At 41.2% G+C, this 17,278-nt stretch overlaps 2 protein-coding genes across 2 annotated transcripts; one reads left to right on the forward strand and one right to left on the reverse strand.

The window, feature by feature from the left end:
- The first annotated feature begins 81 nt into the window (after positions 1-81).
- On the forward strand, positions 82-7,165 carry LOC131707066 (transcription factor 19-like). Its single transcript, XM_059009158.1, has 3 exons — positions 82-1,474; positions 2,294-3,266; positions 3,543-7,165. The coding sequence occupies exons 1-3, from the start codon at positions 1,201-1,203 to the stop codon at positions 3,814-3,816; spliced, it is 1,521 nt and encodes a 506-aa protein (XP_058865141.1). The 5' UTR covers positions 82-1,200; the 3' UTR covers positions 3,817-7,165.
- A 977-nt stretch (positions 7,166-8,142) lies between these two features.
- LOC117964858 (POU domain, class 3, transcription factor 3-like) lies at positions 8,143-11,898 on the reverse strand. The gene is made up of 4 exons (XM_059009188.1): positions 11,726-11,898; positions 10,497-10,627; positions 9,362-9,523; positions 8,143-9,105 (listed from the first exon to the last, which is right to left on the reverse strand). Exons 1-4 carry the CDS (start codon positions 11,871-11,873, stop codon positions 8,857-8,859), a joined length of 690 nt encoding a protein of 229 aa, XP_058865171.1. The 5' UTR covers positions 11,874-11,898; the 3' UTR covers positions 8,143-8,856.
- Between the last annotated feature and the right edge of the window lie 5,380 nt (positions 11,899-17,278).

Consider the following 17,278-nt stretch of genomic DNA (forward strand, 5'->3'; position numbering starts at 1 on the left):
GTTAGTATGAGGCGTGACTATCATATGATTGGCATACCGTACGCTAGTCATTGTATATAGAAGGGGCGGTCTGTTGAAAATAGGGCGTGTCGGTTGTTATGGAAGCCAGTCGGTTGCTACGGAAGGTGGGCATGTTGCTGTGGAAGCGGGCGGTTGCTAGGGCGAAGGGAGGAGCTGCGAAAATCTCGCGCTAGCAGGCTGGCGCGCCAACTTTCAAAGCGCTTCCTGTCGGAGACAAAACAACAGAGGAGAAGATGCAGATTACTATAAGGATTTAAAATAAATTAAGACTATGATAAAGAGTTAATTAATAGCATTGGTCAATTAAGGGCTAGATTGGACAATTCAGGAGCGACTCTAGCGTTCTACTAGAGACTGAGAATCGAAGCGTCTTCTCTTAAGCCGGAAACAGCTGTGATGCCATTCGTATCTGTTATTATTATTGGAACGAATACATATTAAAAATTAACTGTTATCGCGTCATGAAACGCAGCAAATATATTGCTGGTCGGATAGCTGCTGTCAACACACACACACACTACTGTATATAGTCGCTAAATAGCGTTAGGATTCGTATTAATAATATACCGGTGTGTTGTGTACACAATACTTGGGCGTATCTAGCAAGACATGGTTATTTAAGCAACAGAAAAAGGAATAGCATTATTTTTTTTAATGAATTGGAAAATATTAAATTGTAGTATATTAGTGTGGCAAACAGCGAGGGTTTGACAGCTCTGGGTGGGGTGGGGATGAGTCATGTAAATGGTTTGATATTAACTGACCTATAAGCTATTTGCATAAAGCGAAAGTTTAAAACGGGCGTTTGCTTTGTTTATAGTTCTGTCTTTTCATACAGGGTTGCGGTGGTGTTAAATTTAGTTTAAAAGTGATGCGGTTTCGGGAGTAGTTTCAAAAAAAGGTCCTACCATTGATTTAAGCTTTATAATCATTTTGAATAGAAAAGACGTCTTGCTGTTTTATTGCAAAATCAACCCGTTTTTTTTTTCTCTTTTTTTTAAATATTTACACGCGTCCATGTTTTTTTGCTTTTGTTATTGTGGAGCAGCATTTCTAAAGCAACCTCAGAGATGTCGCTGTCAGAGATACTGTTTTAAACCGATTTGAAGGATTTCCACTCCTCAGTTCTCAGTCTGAACGCAGCCCCAGGGGCGGTATTGACAGTGCGTCGCTGGGATAATGCTGTCAGAAGTTCAGCCGTGCTTCCAGCTTTTACGAATCGGTTCTGGTCCAGACTCCGGTTCAGGTTCAGGTCGGGACCTCTACACTTTCCGGCCGGCGTTGGCTCGCTGTGTGTTCCGACTGGGCCGAGCAGAGGCGTGTGATGTCACCCTTCAATCGGATAGCTGCCCAGGACTGATCTCCCGTCTTCACGCAGAGATCCAGGCTGAAAGGGAGGAAGACTGTGTTACAGCCGACTGGAGAGTTTTTGTAGTTGACTGCAGCACCCACGGTGAGTAACTGCATCGAGGTCTGTTTGAGTCTCACCACTTCTTACTAACATAGTATTGTCAAAACTCTCAATATAATTGACCATATAGATAGACGTGTAGGGTGTGGGGTATTTCAGTTGTTCTAAATGGGTATGTGACCAGTCCTCACTGATTACCACCTCCAGTTGTTTCCTGAATCTGTATTGGGGGTAATGGCAGTCTTCAGCCAATCCTGTTCTGCATACAGGGAGTACCCACATTTTGATTTGTTCTATGCTAAGCAATATCAGTACTAATATTGGCTACAGAAGCACCTACCAACTGAGCAACCCCTCCTGTCAGATCTGGTGTCTTACCCATCGTGACTGAAATTGACTTGATACAGAGAAAATCAGCTTTTATATATTGCTGTATACATAAGGATTACCGTTTGTAAACCAAATTGTCACACTTGTATGAGACTGCTGATACAAAAGTGTGTCCTACAGATGGCAGGTGTTTTGATTTTTATGTCTAATGTTATATAATATTCTCCTACAATACTTTAATTTTTAAATGTGTTCATCAATTTTTAAATCCATTGGACATCTTGTTAACGTTCGCATCATCATCACCGTTCCCCTTGTCGTTGGGATCGTTTTGCTCTCTGTGTGGCCCTGGGCTGTAGAATAGGTGCACACACACGCTTAACTATCTGCAGCACAATTATAAGTGTGGGTAATGTTGCCAATGATAATACAAGACAGGAGTTTAATTTAAAACACTTTAGTAACTGAGCGAATGTTGCTTATTAGAATACTGGAGTCTAATCCTATAATTTGTTTGTCTCTCTCTTTCAGGCACCCTGGTAAACGATGTCCATCTGATTCGTGGGGCACGAGTGGAGCTGACCGACGGAGACACTCTGACATTCGGGCAACGAGGCGACCTACCACTGCTGCCGACCTGCTCTGCCCAGCCCCAGAACCGCTCGGAGTTCTACTTCCTCTTCCAGAAAGTCCGTCTGCGGCCCCAGGACTTTGACGCGATCACCCTTCCCAAAGCACCTGCCTTCACCAGCTTCACCGGGACTGCCACCCTGCTCCGGGGCTTCACCCCAGTCTCCCCGAGCAGAAAAGGAGTGAAAGAACTCACCAAGCGCCCGGAAACCTCAACCTCCCCGACCCCCGCTTTCAAACGCTCAACCCTAATCCTGAGCTCCATCGGCAGCCTCAGCAAGCTGCAGGCTCAGCCGCTCACCTTCCACCCAGACAAGGCAGACGACAAGAGGTTAGAGAAACAAAATCCAACAGTGTCGTTCTCAGTCCCTCCTGTTAATTCAAACGCCCGCCCATTGGCTCCACCCTCTGGCTCCGCCCCTTCCCCCGCGAACACGACGAGCGGCTGCGTCAGAATCTCGAAGAGCCGCCGGAAATCGGCTCACACGGTCTTGCCGGAACTGGAAGACGAGATCCAGAGGTTTTCCGAGGAAGTGAAGGAAAGCGCCTCGGCTAAAAGGCGGCACTGCAAATCAGAATCGGACGTCCAGTCTGATGTGTACCAGCGGCAGCAGCGCCCCCTGGCGGAGTGCTCAGAGCATGACCCAAGCCCGCTAAGCAGGAGAAGGAGGATTCAGAGCGACACCCCCTACATCCCGAGGAGCGAGAGTGAAGGGGGGCGGGGTTATGCTAATGTTCTGCTGCTCCGAAGCCCCTCCCAGTCGATTTCTTCATGTCTCTACAGCCCTGTGCATAACGGACAGGGGGGTATTGATAGAGCGCAGGGGGAAGCCAACAGGGTGATGCTCCAGAAACTGCATATCACACCAACAGGGTGCGTGTAAAGGTTTTCAAATCTGTTTTCCTTTGTGTGAGCTTCAGTATATCTTTTGCTGTGCTGTGTGTGTGTGTATTGCAGCTATTGCCAAAAGTTTTGCATCACCTAGAATTTTAGGATTGAAACATAATAAATAATGTAAAAATAAACTATATGAATATAATTTAGATTTTTAACTTGACGTCATGGGTATGTGCATGTTAACAGGAATACCGACACACTACTTTGTGGTTGATTTATTTCTTTTTTCTAATCTTTTTCTCAATTTTTAAGGAAGCGACGTGGCCGACCTCGAAAGCACCCGGTGTGCCAGGTCTTCTCTCACACGCTCTACGTGGAGGATCGCAGCGAAGGGGGCAGAATAGAGACTGGCCACGGTGAGGTGGCAGAGCCCTGTGCTGCCCGTCACTGCCACCTCCCGCAAGAGGACACGGTGCAGTGGGTGCAGTGTGACGACTGCGATGCCTGGTACCACGTCGCCTGCGTGGGTTGCAACTACAGCAGCCTGAAGGACTCCACTGCAGAGTTCCACTGCGGCTGCCAGTGATCAGAGGCTAACGAACAGGAACACAGGGAGCGATCTGCTTAGTTCTGGTGTCTGTGCCAGTGCTTCTCTCCGCACCAACTTAGTGTTTAAGGACCTTTCCATGGCCCACTACCACCATGGGACAAAATCCTATGATCACTTCAATGGCTGGTTGATTGCTGTGTACGGTGTACTACACAATCTACCAGCTGTGTGGTTAGCAGATTAATGGTCAGCGAGTTGGAAGAAGTATGGAGTTGCCTAACTTTCTGTATGCTGGTCACAGTAAAACAGCTGTTGCGATGCATATTGGTCCTAATGGGTTATTTAGGACCAATAAGAGTAATACCCTAAAATGATCATTAATTATAGACAATTTAGTTGAAAGGTTTAAATAAGAGGATGTGTTCATACCAGCTATAAATCACATATTTCCCGTTAATATTTTCTGGACTACAATAAGCTATATCGCGCTTTTGGTCATTTTATTACAATAGAGATCATGTGAACAATGGATTGTTTCACTTCTACCTGTGTGTATTTTTCCTCTTTTTTTATTGCAATCGTGGAACAAGATGCACGGTTGCTGCTTGCAGATCTATGTGCTTCCATTGTTGGAGCTATACAAACTCCCTGTCATTGTAAGTAAACCCTATTTGATGCTGCGGTGGGCTGTGATTGCTTAAGAGTCATGATCTGACTAGATACCATAAATCCTGGTACTACAAAGCCAACATCTTTCAATAAACAAACCTTCCGGAACCAAATCATTATAGATTTCTAATTCACAAAGGACAAACGTTATAGGCAAGGCTTAATATTTCTATTTTACTTTGAATCTAGTAAGAGATTCGATTAGCTGTGCAAAAAACAGCTAAGAAGTGGGTTTCCGGCTGCAGCTGACGTGAGAGTGTTCCTGTCGGCTTCCAGAACATTAGAGCTAGAAGAAAATCTTCGGGTCCCGACCCAATCCTTTCACGCACATTGTGTGCGTGTGCAACTTTCTGCAGCCCTGCTCCAAGGGGCTGGATACCTCAACTCTTCAGTTCTGCTGGCTTGAAAGAAATACGCCGGCAGTCCGCGTGATCCTTGAAGGTAGCTCAGGAATGACTCTGCCTTCTTGTGCTGGCTCTTCTCCACCTGCTCCTCTTCAATCCTGATCTGAAGTTAAATTAGGCAGATTAAGGACACCAATCCTCCATGTTTCATCACTTGAACTTTCTGTGGATTGCTTTAACTTGTGAGTCATACTCAATAGAAATTCAGCAGATCTGATCACTCATTAACCAGTGTAGAGTATACAGTAATCAATTAAGGATTACTGTATGGATCAAGCTCAGTTTCTTTTGGGTGTGTCTGAGTGATATTAATTAATCCTTGCGCAGGCCAAATACTTTTTTTGTAACTTTTTAGCTTGTGGGGTTTTTTGTCATTGGTGCCAAATGTCAGAATTGCTGGACATGCTTGATTTTGAGATCTTGGATTACATGGTCTTCTCATCTGTTGCTCTACCTGGGTAAAGATATTCTCCTACCTGCAATCTTAATGAATGGACATCAATGATTCTCTTATACCAGGCTAAAGATCTTACTGGCTTTCATAAATGTACCAATACATTACAAAACTCACCAAAGTATGGGGACTGATCAGTGAATGCAAAGCAATTGGGGATTTCATGCAGATTTTACTGGATATATTGGTATGCTTGAATAGATGCAAAGATGTACTACCAATGCAGAATGACTGGGTGCTTTGCAATGGTGACTCTCAAAGATTTAAAAATATTCAATGCAGTAACAGTCTTGGCAGTGAATATTGGCAATGTCCTTGCAGATATAACTCTATCTTTAGAGGGTCTTCCTTCCAGTCCAGGGATCCCTCGCCCATTAAGAGAAAAGGTGGTACAGAGCTGACTTGAGACATGCTCCCTCCCTCCCTTCCTTGTCCCCTTAGGGAAAGGATGGTCACTCCAGGCCAGGCCAGGGCAGGCATTAGGCAGGGAGACTCAACTGCTCCCACCCTCACCACCTAAGAGTAGGGGTAGTCTCTCCTGCCCTGGACAGACTTGAGACAGGGAGATAAACTGCTCTTCCCTCACCCCCAGAGTCCAAAGAAAAATGAAACACAGGGACTGAACTGCCTCCCCTCACCCCCTGAGAGTAAGGGTGCTCCCGGCAGCACAGGGCATGCTTGATACCACTGCTGGATTTGACCAGAATTGTAAATAATTTGATTGCGAAGTTTTTTCTCAACTGGAGCACCTTATCCTGTAATTGTTTTGTACCTGATTTTACAATTATTTGTATTATTTTTATATATGTGTTTTTTTCTATTCTGAGAGCTTGCTAAAGATTCTGACTTTTCTCCCAAGCCACTCATGCATTAATTCTCATTTTAAAATGTTTTAAAAACTGTTTTTGCTATCATTGACTAGAGACCGTGCCATCGTCGCAGTTTCGTGTCTAGTAACATTTTCCAAACTGAATGAACAAAACTATGGAGCAGCCCTCTCCTGTATGTTGGTCTGTGGATATTGCAGTCCTGCTCTCCATGGCAAAGCATATTCTGTATTAAGTCGAATCTGGAAAGGAGCCTTGTCCTGCAAAACCATGTGTGGACCAACATGGAGCAGTGGGCTTCTTTATAGTATTGTATCTTTATAACTGAATATTTTAGTTTTATTGTATATATCACATTTATTGCTTCAATAATACTGTTCAAGTACAGCGCTTTGGTAGCATCTAACACTGCAGAAAATAATAATAATAACCAAACCACAGGTATACAGCAACTTTTTTTCATTGCCCAGTTTTCCATCGGCATTAAAATCTCTGAACCAGCCTATTAAAATACAGCTTAACTATCCAGATATTCCAGCGTCGGTTTCTCACTGGAAAAACCTGTTTTCAGAATGATACTGTCATAGACGGAGCACATAGTAATACAGATACACCTAAAGGAGTGCTAACTAATGCCCCCCTTTCTGGCTGAGAGTTTTGCAACACAATAGAGACACGGCTGTATTCTAGTGGCTTTGCCGTAGGTCACGTTGTCTAACTGCAGTGAATTTGAACTACATTACAGGCAAGCACCAGGATACACAAGCAAGCTTTCATCTTTGAAATATCTGTTTAGTCAACATTGAAGTATAAAATAAAGCCAATAATCAGAAAAAAGGGGACCGGTTTTTCTCGTTCTATTAAGAGGTAGAAAAATGTATTGAAATCCTTGGTTAGCACTTAAATGTGAATCTCTTGACTGTATTTAGTATTTTTTTATTTTTTTTTGCAGCAAGCTTAGTTTTGGGATTTTTGGAATGATATGTTCATGTTATCTATGCTATAAAAAATAAATAATATATACAGATGGACGCGAATGCCTTGTATGTAGTTTTTTTTCTGTGGAATATGAAGTTATATTCTTCAGCGCACAACACTATTTGTGACAATCATCTGAAACAAAACAAAATGTACTGGGAGAGACAGAAAATAGGAGGCACTTTTTTACGCAGAGAATTGTGAGGGTCTGGAACCAACCTCCCAGTAATGTTGTTGAAGCTGACACCCTGGGATCCTTCAAGAAGCTGCTTGATGAGATTCTGGGATCAATAAGCTACTAACAACCAAACAAGCAAGATGGCCCGAATGGCCTCCTCTCATTTGTAAACTTTCTTATTTTCTTATGTTGAGATTAATTAAATTATATATATATATATATAGTACAGGGGGAAAAAAATAAGACTGCACATTTATGGCTGGTTTCACAGACCCTGATTAGCGCTAATCTTGGATAACCTAATGCTGTCTTAGGCAGGGTAGTCCAAGGCTAGTGTTAATTGGGCTCTGTGTAACTAGCCGTAAGTTTTAAACCTCAAAATCAACATGTCCTGCAATTCTTATTGGCACAGATGTATAACGAAGAGTTATGGGCAGTTTTTTCCCACAAGTCCTGGCTATCTACATTGAGGAATGCTGAATCTCATTAAAGAGAAGACTGTCCTGAAGGATTGAGAAGTTGAAACTAATGTTTGGAAGTGCAGCCAATTAACCCCCCCAGACTTCTACACACTATGACATTTAGAAAGTGAAAATAAAAGGTTTTAAAAATATATATTGTTCTTTTTTCAAAATATGCATGCATTGTCTTTGACATCATTGAAAAACAGTATATTCAGGGTGTCAGTACTAATAGGCACCAGTGTATTATATGAAATGAGTACAATTTGAGACAAATCACCAGTAAATGTATAATATATGTATATAAACCTGCTGTACCTTTTGTGCTGGTCATTTAAAAATGCATTAGCAGGTCAGTTGAATGGTATGAGGAAATCCCATGAGACGGTGCTCAGAGAAACTTAATACTATATTTTAATAGAGTTGATATTTAGACATCAATAATTCAACAACAGGAAATCCGAAACACAGATATATTTCAAACGTATTCATGGGCAATTGTATTGATGTACACGATTACTGAGGGAGGGTAACTGACTGGGGTAAAAAAGTGGGGAGCAACCTGGTTTTAAAGTTTTTATTCTTAGCAAACTAAAGTCAAAATCGTCAAATGTTTTGGCCAAAATGCTTATGAAGTTTGCTTGTAGTTTTACCTCAGAGTTTGTATTTGAGCATTTGAACTTAAAGATACATATTTCAAAACTGAACCCACAGCATTATTTAGGTAAGAAATTGTAAAACATGGCAGCAATGAGTAAGACTTCAAATAAAAGATCAGCAATTAAGGATTTGCAAGAATTGTTGTGCTAACTTTTTTTAAGCCTTGGTGGGTATACTTTCAAGTAACCTTGCAACATAATAAATGAAAATATTTTTTTATTATTATTTACAAAAACACTCTCTTTCCAAAAAGCCCTAACTTTTTTTCTTTTGTTTTTTTTCAGGCAATCCTTCCAGCCACCTCTCTACACAGTCTCACCATCCTCCAAAAAGCACGATGAGACATTGTCCTTCTTGCCATCCCATGATGCTTTGGGAGTGCGTCCGCCCATTGACGTCTCTCGAGTCTACATGTTTAAAATGTTATTTTGTTACACCCCAGAATTCAGCTGGAGTGCATTGGTCGCCCCATTGAGGAGGATACTGATTGGGGGAAAGCCTCACCTTCATGGAACTGGGGGACATAGAGAGTGCTAGCGAAGGCTGAGCCGTAGCCCTGAGGCATCATGGGATTGTGGAGGGCCATGGTGGGGATACTACTGTACTGCACAGTACCGCTGTCGTATTCCTCAATCCCAGGGAAGGCGTTTCGTTTTCCTTTTTGTCTTCGATTGCAGAACCAAACACGCACCACCTTTAGAGGAGAAGACAGCTTGTTAGTTAGTATTTTGCATATACAATGTTTTGCAAAAATGTGTGCATATTTTTTGTGTGTCCCTTGTACCTTTTAAAGGGTTAAAATAAAAGCTTTGAAAATGCAAATGTCACTAGGACTAGTACTTTTATTTCAGTCAATTACAGCATTCACTTCAGCAATTTTTTGGTTTGCAATTTGAGCTTGTATAAGACATGAGACTAAGTACTGTTAGTTTCAGAGGTAGGGCACTTACATCCTTCTCCAGATTGAGGTCGTCTGCGATCTGTGCTATCTCCGGTGCGGAGGGCTTGGGACACTTGCCGAAATACGACTCCAGCGTCCCCTTCACGTTGTTCTCGATGCTCGTCCTCTTTCGTTTGCGAGCCTGGATAGCAGCCTGCTCCAGATTACACAACTGTAGAGAGAGAGAGAGAGAGAGACTATCAGGATTCGAGGCCTGCTTGCACTAACCACTTTCAGCACATTTGAGCGTTTTTTTTCTTTCAAAAATTTAGTGTGTCCAATTAAAATTTTTCCCTCGATTTTCTCCCAATTTGGAATGCTCAATCGTTTTTCCCCTCACCGCAGCAATTCCCTCAGTGATCAGGATACCCGAAGGTTCAGTGGGCGTCCTCCGATCCCATGACCAAGCCAGCTTTCTTTTTTTCCCAGGAACTTGAGCGCAGAAGTCAGCGAGCTACCAACCTCTGGAGGACAAAGGCCAGCCCTGCAGGTATCTGCTCTGAGCTCACTGGACACCTGGCCAGCATGGTTCTCTGCAGAGCGATGAGTCTTTTTAACCTCCCTAACCCATGGAAGAGCCAGAGCCAAAGTGACACTCCCTTTGGAGTCCCCAACGAAGACCGGGCCTACTTCACACAGCCAGAAACCTTAGCAGTCTGTAGCATTTGTGAATCTATAGTCAGCATACGGTGGCACTAATCTATCAAGAACAGTCAAGTCCCCACTGTAGCTTCCCTTGTATTACCATTCACTCTTGGTTTAGTATACAGCTATGGCCAAAAGTGTTTGCATCACCTAGAATTTTAGGATTGAGACATAATTAAAACCAAAAAAAAAAACCAATATGAACATAATTTAGATATTTTATTTAACATCATGCAAGTAACGAAACTACAAAATGATATCACAAGTGTGTCCTGGAAGCCATGATAATAGTACAGTATTTCACGTTAGATTTAGAACAGTTTTTTGTTAAGTATATTGAAAACTACAAAAATTCCATAGGTTAAAATAACATTATTCAGCAGATTTCGTTTGACTTTATGAAGCACAATGAGTTAATTCTATAGGGTGATGCTAAACTTTGGCCCATAGTTGCTGGCCCATGGAGTACACTGTAGAGCCTGTAGTTGAGAGCAGCTCACCTCCTGAAGGTTCTCGTTGGTGTCCACCTCTCTCAGCCAGCGCTCCAGCAGCGGCCTCAGTTTGCACATGTTCTTGAAGCTCAGCTGCAGAGCCTCAAACCTGCAGATAGTTGTCTGGCTGAACATCTTTCCTGAAACAAACATCTCAAAGTCATTCACTTGGAATTGCCCACTTAGTGTAATACAGAACCATTGTATCACCCATTGCCTCTGTCTGCCATACTCAATGCAAATTGCAACCAGCACCCCTCTAATCTCCATGGATCTTTAGGGAGGGTCAGTCTGGAGAATAGAAGGCCCACTCGTTTTTTTGTGTTTAGTTTACTTCTGGAAATGCTCCAAGTTACCGTACGTCTCTGTTAGAGACAAATAACTCTACCTATGCACTAAGATTCATTTCAAAATCCCTGAATTGAGATCTAATATGGGCTAACATGCCTTTGTATATCAGACATCTCATCTTAGAAATTCCTTGCCTTCGAACATATAAACAGCCCCTGCACAATACCTTTCTAAATCACTCAGAAATATTTATTTTCAATCTAACCAGGGTTGTGAATCCTGTAAATACCGACTATGACCAGAATCGTGTGTGAATTGCTTTTTACGGTTTTATTTTGCATTACTGAGTTGTTGTTTTTTTGTCCAGTTTGTTTCTCTTTGCCATTGATTTTATAATGTTATTTTTTGCCGCCTTCTAATGCCAGGACCTCTTCAAACAGCTCTGGCAAAACGTTTTGCACCATCCTATAGAATTACCTGATTTTGCTTCCTAAAGTCAAATGAAACCTGCTGAATAATGTAATGTTAACATATTGAATTACATACCGCTTTGCAGTTTTCCCTTATACTTAAAGAAAAAACTGTATCATTTTGTAGTTTCTTTGACTACATGATGTTATATATATATATATATATATATATATATATATATATATATATATATATATATATATATATATATATATCATCCTTTGTCTCAATCCTAAAATTCTAGATGATGCAAATCTTTTGGCTGTAGCTGTACAGCTCAAGGATTCTATACAGCTTAAATAAATACATTTGAAAAATGTTGAATTTGTCTGCAGCGATGAGTCTAGTTAACATTCTGTGGTACCATTCTATCAATAGCAGCCTCACCCTATAAGGTGCCCCCAAGTACAGAACCATTGCATTTCCATTATAATCTGTCTGCGTTGCCACTGAAGGTCTTTGGGAAGGGTTCTTACCATAAAGCACCCCTAGAGCCAGCCCCACATCAGCTTGTGTGAATCCCAGTGTTATTCTCTTGTGCTTCAGCTCTTTGGCAAACTGCTCCAGATCCGCTGCACTGGGGGTTTCCTGGGACACAAAGACAAGAAATACATTGAAACACATTGAAACTTCCCATTACCACCAGTACGCGATAGTGTAATTGCATATCCTGATTACCCATAATCCTATAGCCACTGCTTTTTCTCATCTTAACTGGACAGCTACTTTTATATATATATATATATATATATATATATATATATATATATATATATATATATATATACTGTATATATATATACATATATATATATATATATATACACATATATATATATATACTGTATACATATATATATATATATATATATATATATATATATATATATATATATATATATATAACTGCAGTGTACAAAAAAATGAGATTTTTGGATGTACACAAAAGGTTTAAATGATTCAGCTGTGTAGAAATAAAATTAAACACACAGTGCACGAAACTTCTTATATTACAAGTTTACTTTAAACAAGTCTACTGTGCTGTGTTTGCTTTTCTTTCTACACAGCTGAAGAAGGGCTTTTGTTCGAAACGTCCTGAAATAAACACTTTTTTTTAAAATCTTTTGTGTACATTCAGAAAAAAAGAATACATATACTTAGCTATAGGTCTAAAGCAGCAAAACAGTAGAATAAAACCACCTGCCACCCAATATAAAACAAACCAAAAAGCTTTGAAACCCATCAGAAATTGCAACAGAAATAAAAAAAAAGCATTGCGGCTTTATTTGGAAATAAATAATTGATAAAGCATACTCAAAATCACAAGAGACCTATACACAGCCCTGCACCTTAACAATAAGAAAAAAAAGAACCATGACTTCTCAACTGACCTCATCTCCACTATCGCTGGAAGTCCCCTTTCCATCTTCACTCTCTGGGCTGCAGCTGGCTGGGGGGCTCTCACTGCTTCCATCGAGGGGGCTAAGTGGTCCCCCAAGCTGCCCTTGTGCTCCTAAGTTGCCCAAGTGCCCTCCACCATTCCCAGCTAGAGTCCGAGTTGACACTGGACTGCTGCAGGAAAGCATTCCCCCCGCTGCTGAGGTGGGGACTGGAGGAAGCAAGCAAGAGTTCCAAGGATGGCAGAGGAAACTTTCCTTCTCTGCTTTCACCCCCTCGCCACCTTTGAAAGAATCGTAGACACCTGTGCCCCCTCCGTGCGACATCGCCATTCCACTGTGGGCCCAGGCTTCAGCCCCAGGGAACGTGTACCATGCCTTGGGTAGTCCATGAGCCCCTATGCGGGCATTGGTAACAGAGTGGTCTTCAGGGACCACCTGACCGTAATCTGCTCCTTTATAGGTATATCCTTGAGCTGAAGTGAAAGCGTCCGGAAAATACTGGGGTCCAGTTTCCTGGAGGTACAGTCCATCGGCAGGAAGGTGGAAAGATCTTCCAATATCTTGTCCACCTAGCCGTCCTGTCATGGTTTTAGATGTGTTTTCAGACTGGAGAAGTTATTTTGCTGGTCTTAGACAAGGCAACTAAAATACACACCACGCACACTTGGAATTCATTCATCGGCACCTTCCTCTTGCTCACCTCCTAAATGCTCCTATGTAAATGTCCCTCCCTTGATTGGCTGCTAATAGGACGAAGAGGCGGACCCCTCAATGATCTCCCCAATCACAGGCACTGATCATCCTCTGGATGATTCCCTTGTTAGGAGACTTCAAAGTCAAGATCAATCAGGCTGTGGAGCACTGCAGGGAGGGGAGCTCGCCTCTACCTTACAATCTTCTAATCTTTTGTCCACCCCCACCTGCCCACAGCCATGGGCATGCTAATTGGCCCACTCCCCAACCCCCTGCTCCTCTGTGTCCATCCAGCCATCACACAATAGAATCCCAGGCTGCTTCTTGTGGAATCCTGCTGGTCTGGTTTCCATTGTCCAGAGGCTAAACGACTGTCTTTTCTAGCTCCAAAGTTCAAAGATATTGTGCTTCAACAGAAACCTTGCTGACCCCTTTGGTCAGTGGTGCCAGCAGTTACCCCCGCTCACTGTTTGGTTGTGATATACTGTAAAGTGGCACCAAAAAATATTCAGGCAGTTATCGAAAGTTTCAATACCCATATTTTGATATATTATACAGAGGCACCAAAACGTAATTAGAGAGTATCCATAGTTTCACAAAAAGTCACCTTCCTTCTGCATTACTGCCTCTTGTAACAGGAATACATTGTACAGTCTTTGACCATTTCATCCACACGGTTTCCCTCAGAAAGGTTTTCCATAGTAAAATCAAAGTGTAATAAAGCATAGCGAAAGCATAATCAAGCATAGGCAAGTGGTGTGATGACCAGAGAGGCATGGTAAACCATGGTAAATGCACAGTATACACAGAACAAGCATGGGGAAACTGTAAATTACTGTGAACAATTACTGTAGTAAACTTTTATAAGCGTTTTTGCTCAATATATGCATGTATGTATGTATGTGTGTGTGTAAGTATGTGTATAATATATATCTGTAAAATAATGCACACATATATATGCTCAAAGAGACGACTTGCCAGCGTTTTGGTGTGTTTAACATACCTTTGTCAAGGGAAAGTGTGTTTGAAAACAAACACTGGAGGGATTTATAGGCTTTTGACGCCATGGTAACCACACATTTATTTCTCTTTAAATCTAATGTCTTTGTGATGTCATTCACTATATAGCTAATGATGTAACAATCTGCTGGTCCTTTCTATTTAAACCATCAGGCATCATAGTATCTAGTCTATTTATCAATTTATTTTATTTTATTCTATACTGTACATTTTTTTAAAACCACAGTCTGTTCCTTGTAAAGTGCTGAACTATTGGTTCATTTTATTTTTTATTTCTTATATTTGATAGGTGGTTCTGTATTCTTTATATAATGATGTACCTCTCTCTCCTACATATTTTATTTAATTACATTTTATGCAAAATATACCATACACAAGGTTGCTGTCCTTGCATGATGGATTTTTTTAAGACTGAATAATAATTTTCTTTCTTTGCGATTTCACTTTTATCAAATGAAAATAAAATAACTTTTTTTGGATGTACAGAAAAGGTTTAAATGATTAAAAAATATATATTTCAGGATGTTTCGGGCGTTTTGCGTTTTAGTGTTTTTGTCTGGATGATATGTGGAGCCACAGTATAATATATAAAACGAAAGCTTTTCAAACACAGGAATTCAATGGGTATATTTTGGTATCGCTGTACTGGATTTCAGTGCACTGTTCAGAGCCATCTCAGAGCCATTAAGCCCAGCCTCAGACTCCTCTCTGCTGTCCCAGCCCCTCAATGGCTCTCCCGGAGAGCATTTCCTGAAGGCTGTTCTCTCCCTCGTCTGGAACAATGGGCTCCAGTGACACCTCTCTCCCAGGCAGGGACACCCATTTGCAACTCGTCAGCCCTTTGTCCTCTTCAGAGGGGCTGTGAATCAACGGGGGAGCTCAGGATGGGACTCAGCACAGGCAAAGAGGAGCCATTGCAGTCTTATGTGGACGTGGGAAAGGTAAGCCTGCAGCCTCCCACAGTCATGAGGTAGAACTGTAAGAGAATAAGTCAAGTAGACAAAAGTTTTTGCTACTGCCTTTTTTAGTTTACCTCTACAGTGTACAACTATAGCCAAATGTTTTGCATCACCTGGAATTTTAGGATTGAAACATAATTTTAAAAAGATATATATATATATACAATTTAGATTTTTTATTTTACATCATGTAATCAAAGAAACTACAAAATGATACTGCAAAAGTCTACCAGAAGCCATAATAGTAGAACAGTATTTCATGTTAGATTTTGGAATGTTAAATTTTTCAGTATTTGTCAGTCTTTCATTACAAAGCGGTATGTCATTTAATATGTTAACATAACATTATTCAGCAGGTTTCATTCGACTTTATGAAGCACAATTAGTTCATTATATAGAAGTTGTTTAAAATGCTTAATTAAAGCACAAAGTGGTTTTCACACCTGAGTGCCTATTGCTTCTATATCACTGATCACTGGCCAAAAATTGAAATTCTCACACCCAGAGGTTTTCATGCAGGTAGGTCTATAAAGGATGTCAATGACAAATCTTGAGGTGTTCTAATGAATGTGCTCACTACTATATATATATATATATATATATATATATATATATATATATATATATATATATATATATATATATATATACATATACAGAGTGAATGAGAGTTGACCTCAATCCTGACCTAAACCTCCCCTGCCTGCTCTTCAGTCCTACATCGTTCCCAAGCACAGACTGCCATGTGTGCCGAATGGTGTGGTTTGAAACGAGAATTACACTAACGGTCCACTTGGTGTTTAATTGAGATCCCACAAACTCATTTCACGTGTGACCTAAAACCGGATTTGAACTTCCTGAGGTTACTGCACCACCCTTTCCAAATGTTCTTCAATGGCAATTTCATAGTGACCCTACAGTGGCAATATAACAGTTAACTAATACTAAGGTAGCATAACTTTAACAGTGTACTGCTATTGGTGGAATGGTACAACAGTGTGTGCGGGGGTGTGTGGAGGGGGAGGCATATGTTGTCATAGCAAAGGTATCGCAGTTGATGGTGTGAACCAATATGCATTGGCAATCTATTGAAATACCATGGCACTGTACGTACCAAACACACGGTTCACTATATCAGGCTCACCATTTTGAAGTTGCCATTCCTGGTAATGCTGTGACTGGTTTTACTAGTTAGGTTTCCTTCAGGATAATACACTGGGGATTATAATGGAGCCGACATGTATATCCCCCTACATGTTAGATCAGGCGATAACTATTCCAAGAAAAACTGTGAAAAGGCTGTCTGTGCTTCATCAGTGTAATAACAAGCTGCCAAGCGCTTGCCCTGGATTGATACCTGCCTGACGAGATGCAGTTCTCAGAGGTGTCAGTGAATGGTTTAACCTGGAGGAGATAATCCTCTAACACCTTTTCAAAACGAGTTTAACTTTCATTTACATGCGTCGCTGTGCAATTGGGTGACTTGGTACTCTTCCAAGGATCCAATACATAGTTAGATATCTATGATAGAAAGCTTTCACATGAACGTTGGTTAGTACAATTCAGGATGTTATTATTTTACACAGAACTTGGTTGATTTGTAATTCATAAAAGGATTTGCTGCTTAGTTTTGCTGGAGAGTTCCAATGAGTCACTGCAGACCACCCAAGTGACCCCCATTTCGCCATCCAGACCCACAAATTGACATTCAAACCTCCAGACCTGCAACAGTCATTATACAACCTTGCAAAATAAAACTTGGATCACTGAGTGATTTTAATGTCAATTTGCGGTTCTGACCTGGTGAAATGCGGGTGGTCTGGGATATAGCATGAGTCGGGGGAGATATGTGCAGAAGAGCATTCTGAACCGTTTACTTGAGCTGTTTCTTTAGAAGTAAAAGTAGACAGGCAAGTCTCTGATCTGTTGTCTAAGGAGACAAGGGGAAGCCAGTTGT

The sequence above is a fragment of the Acipenser ruthenus genome, chromosome 38 (genome assembly GCF_902713425.1).
Source record: "Acipenser ruthenus chromosome 38, fAciRut3.2 maternal haplotype, whole genome shotgun sequence".
Lineage (NCBI taxonomy): Eukaryota > Metazoa > Chordata > Actinopteri > Acipenseriformes > Acipenseridae > Acipenser > Acipenser ruthenus.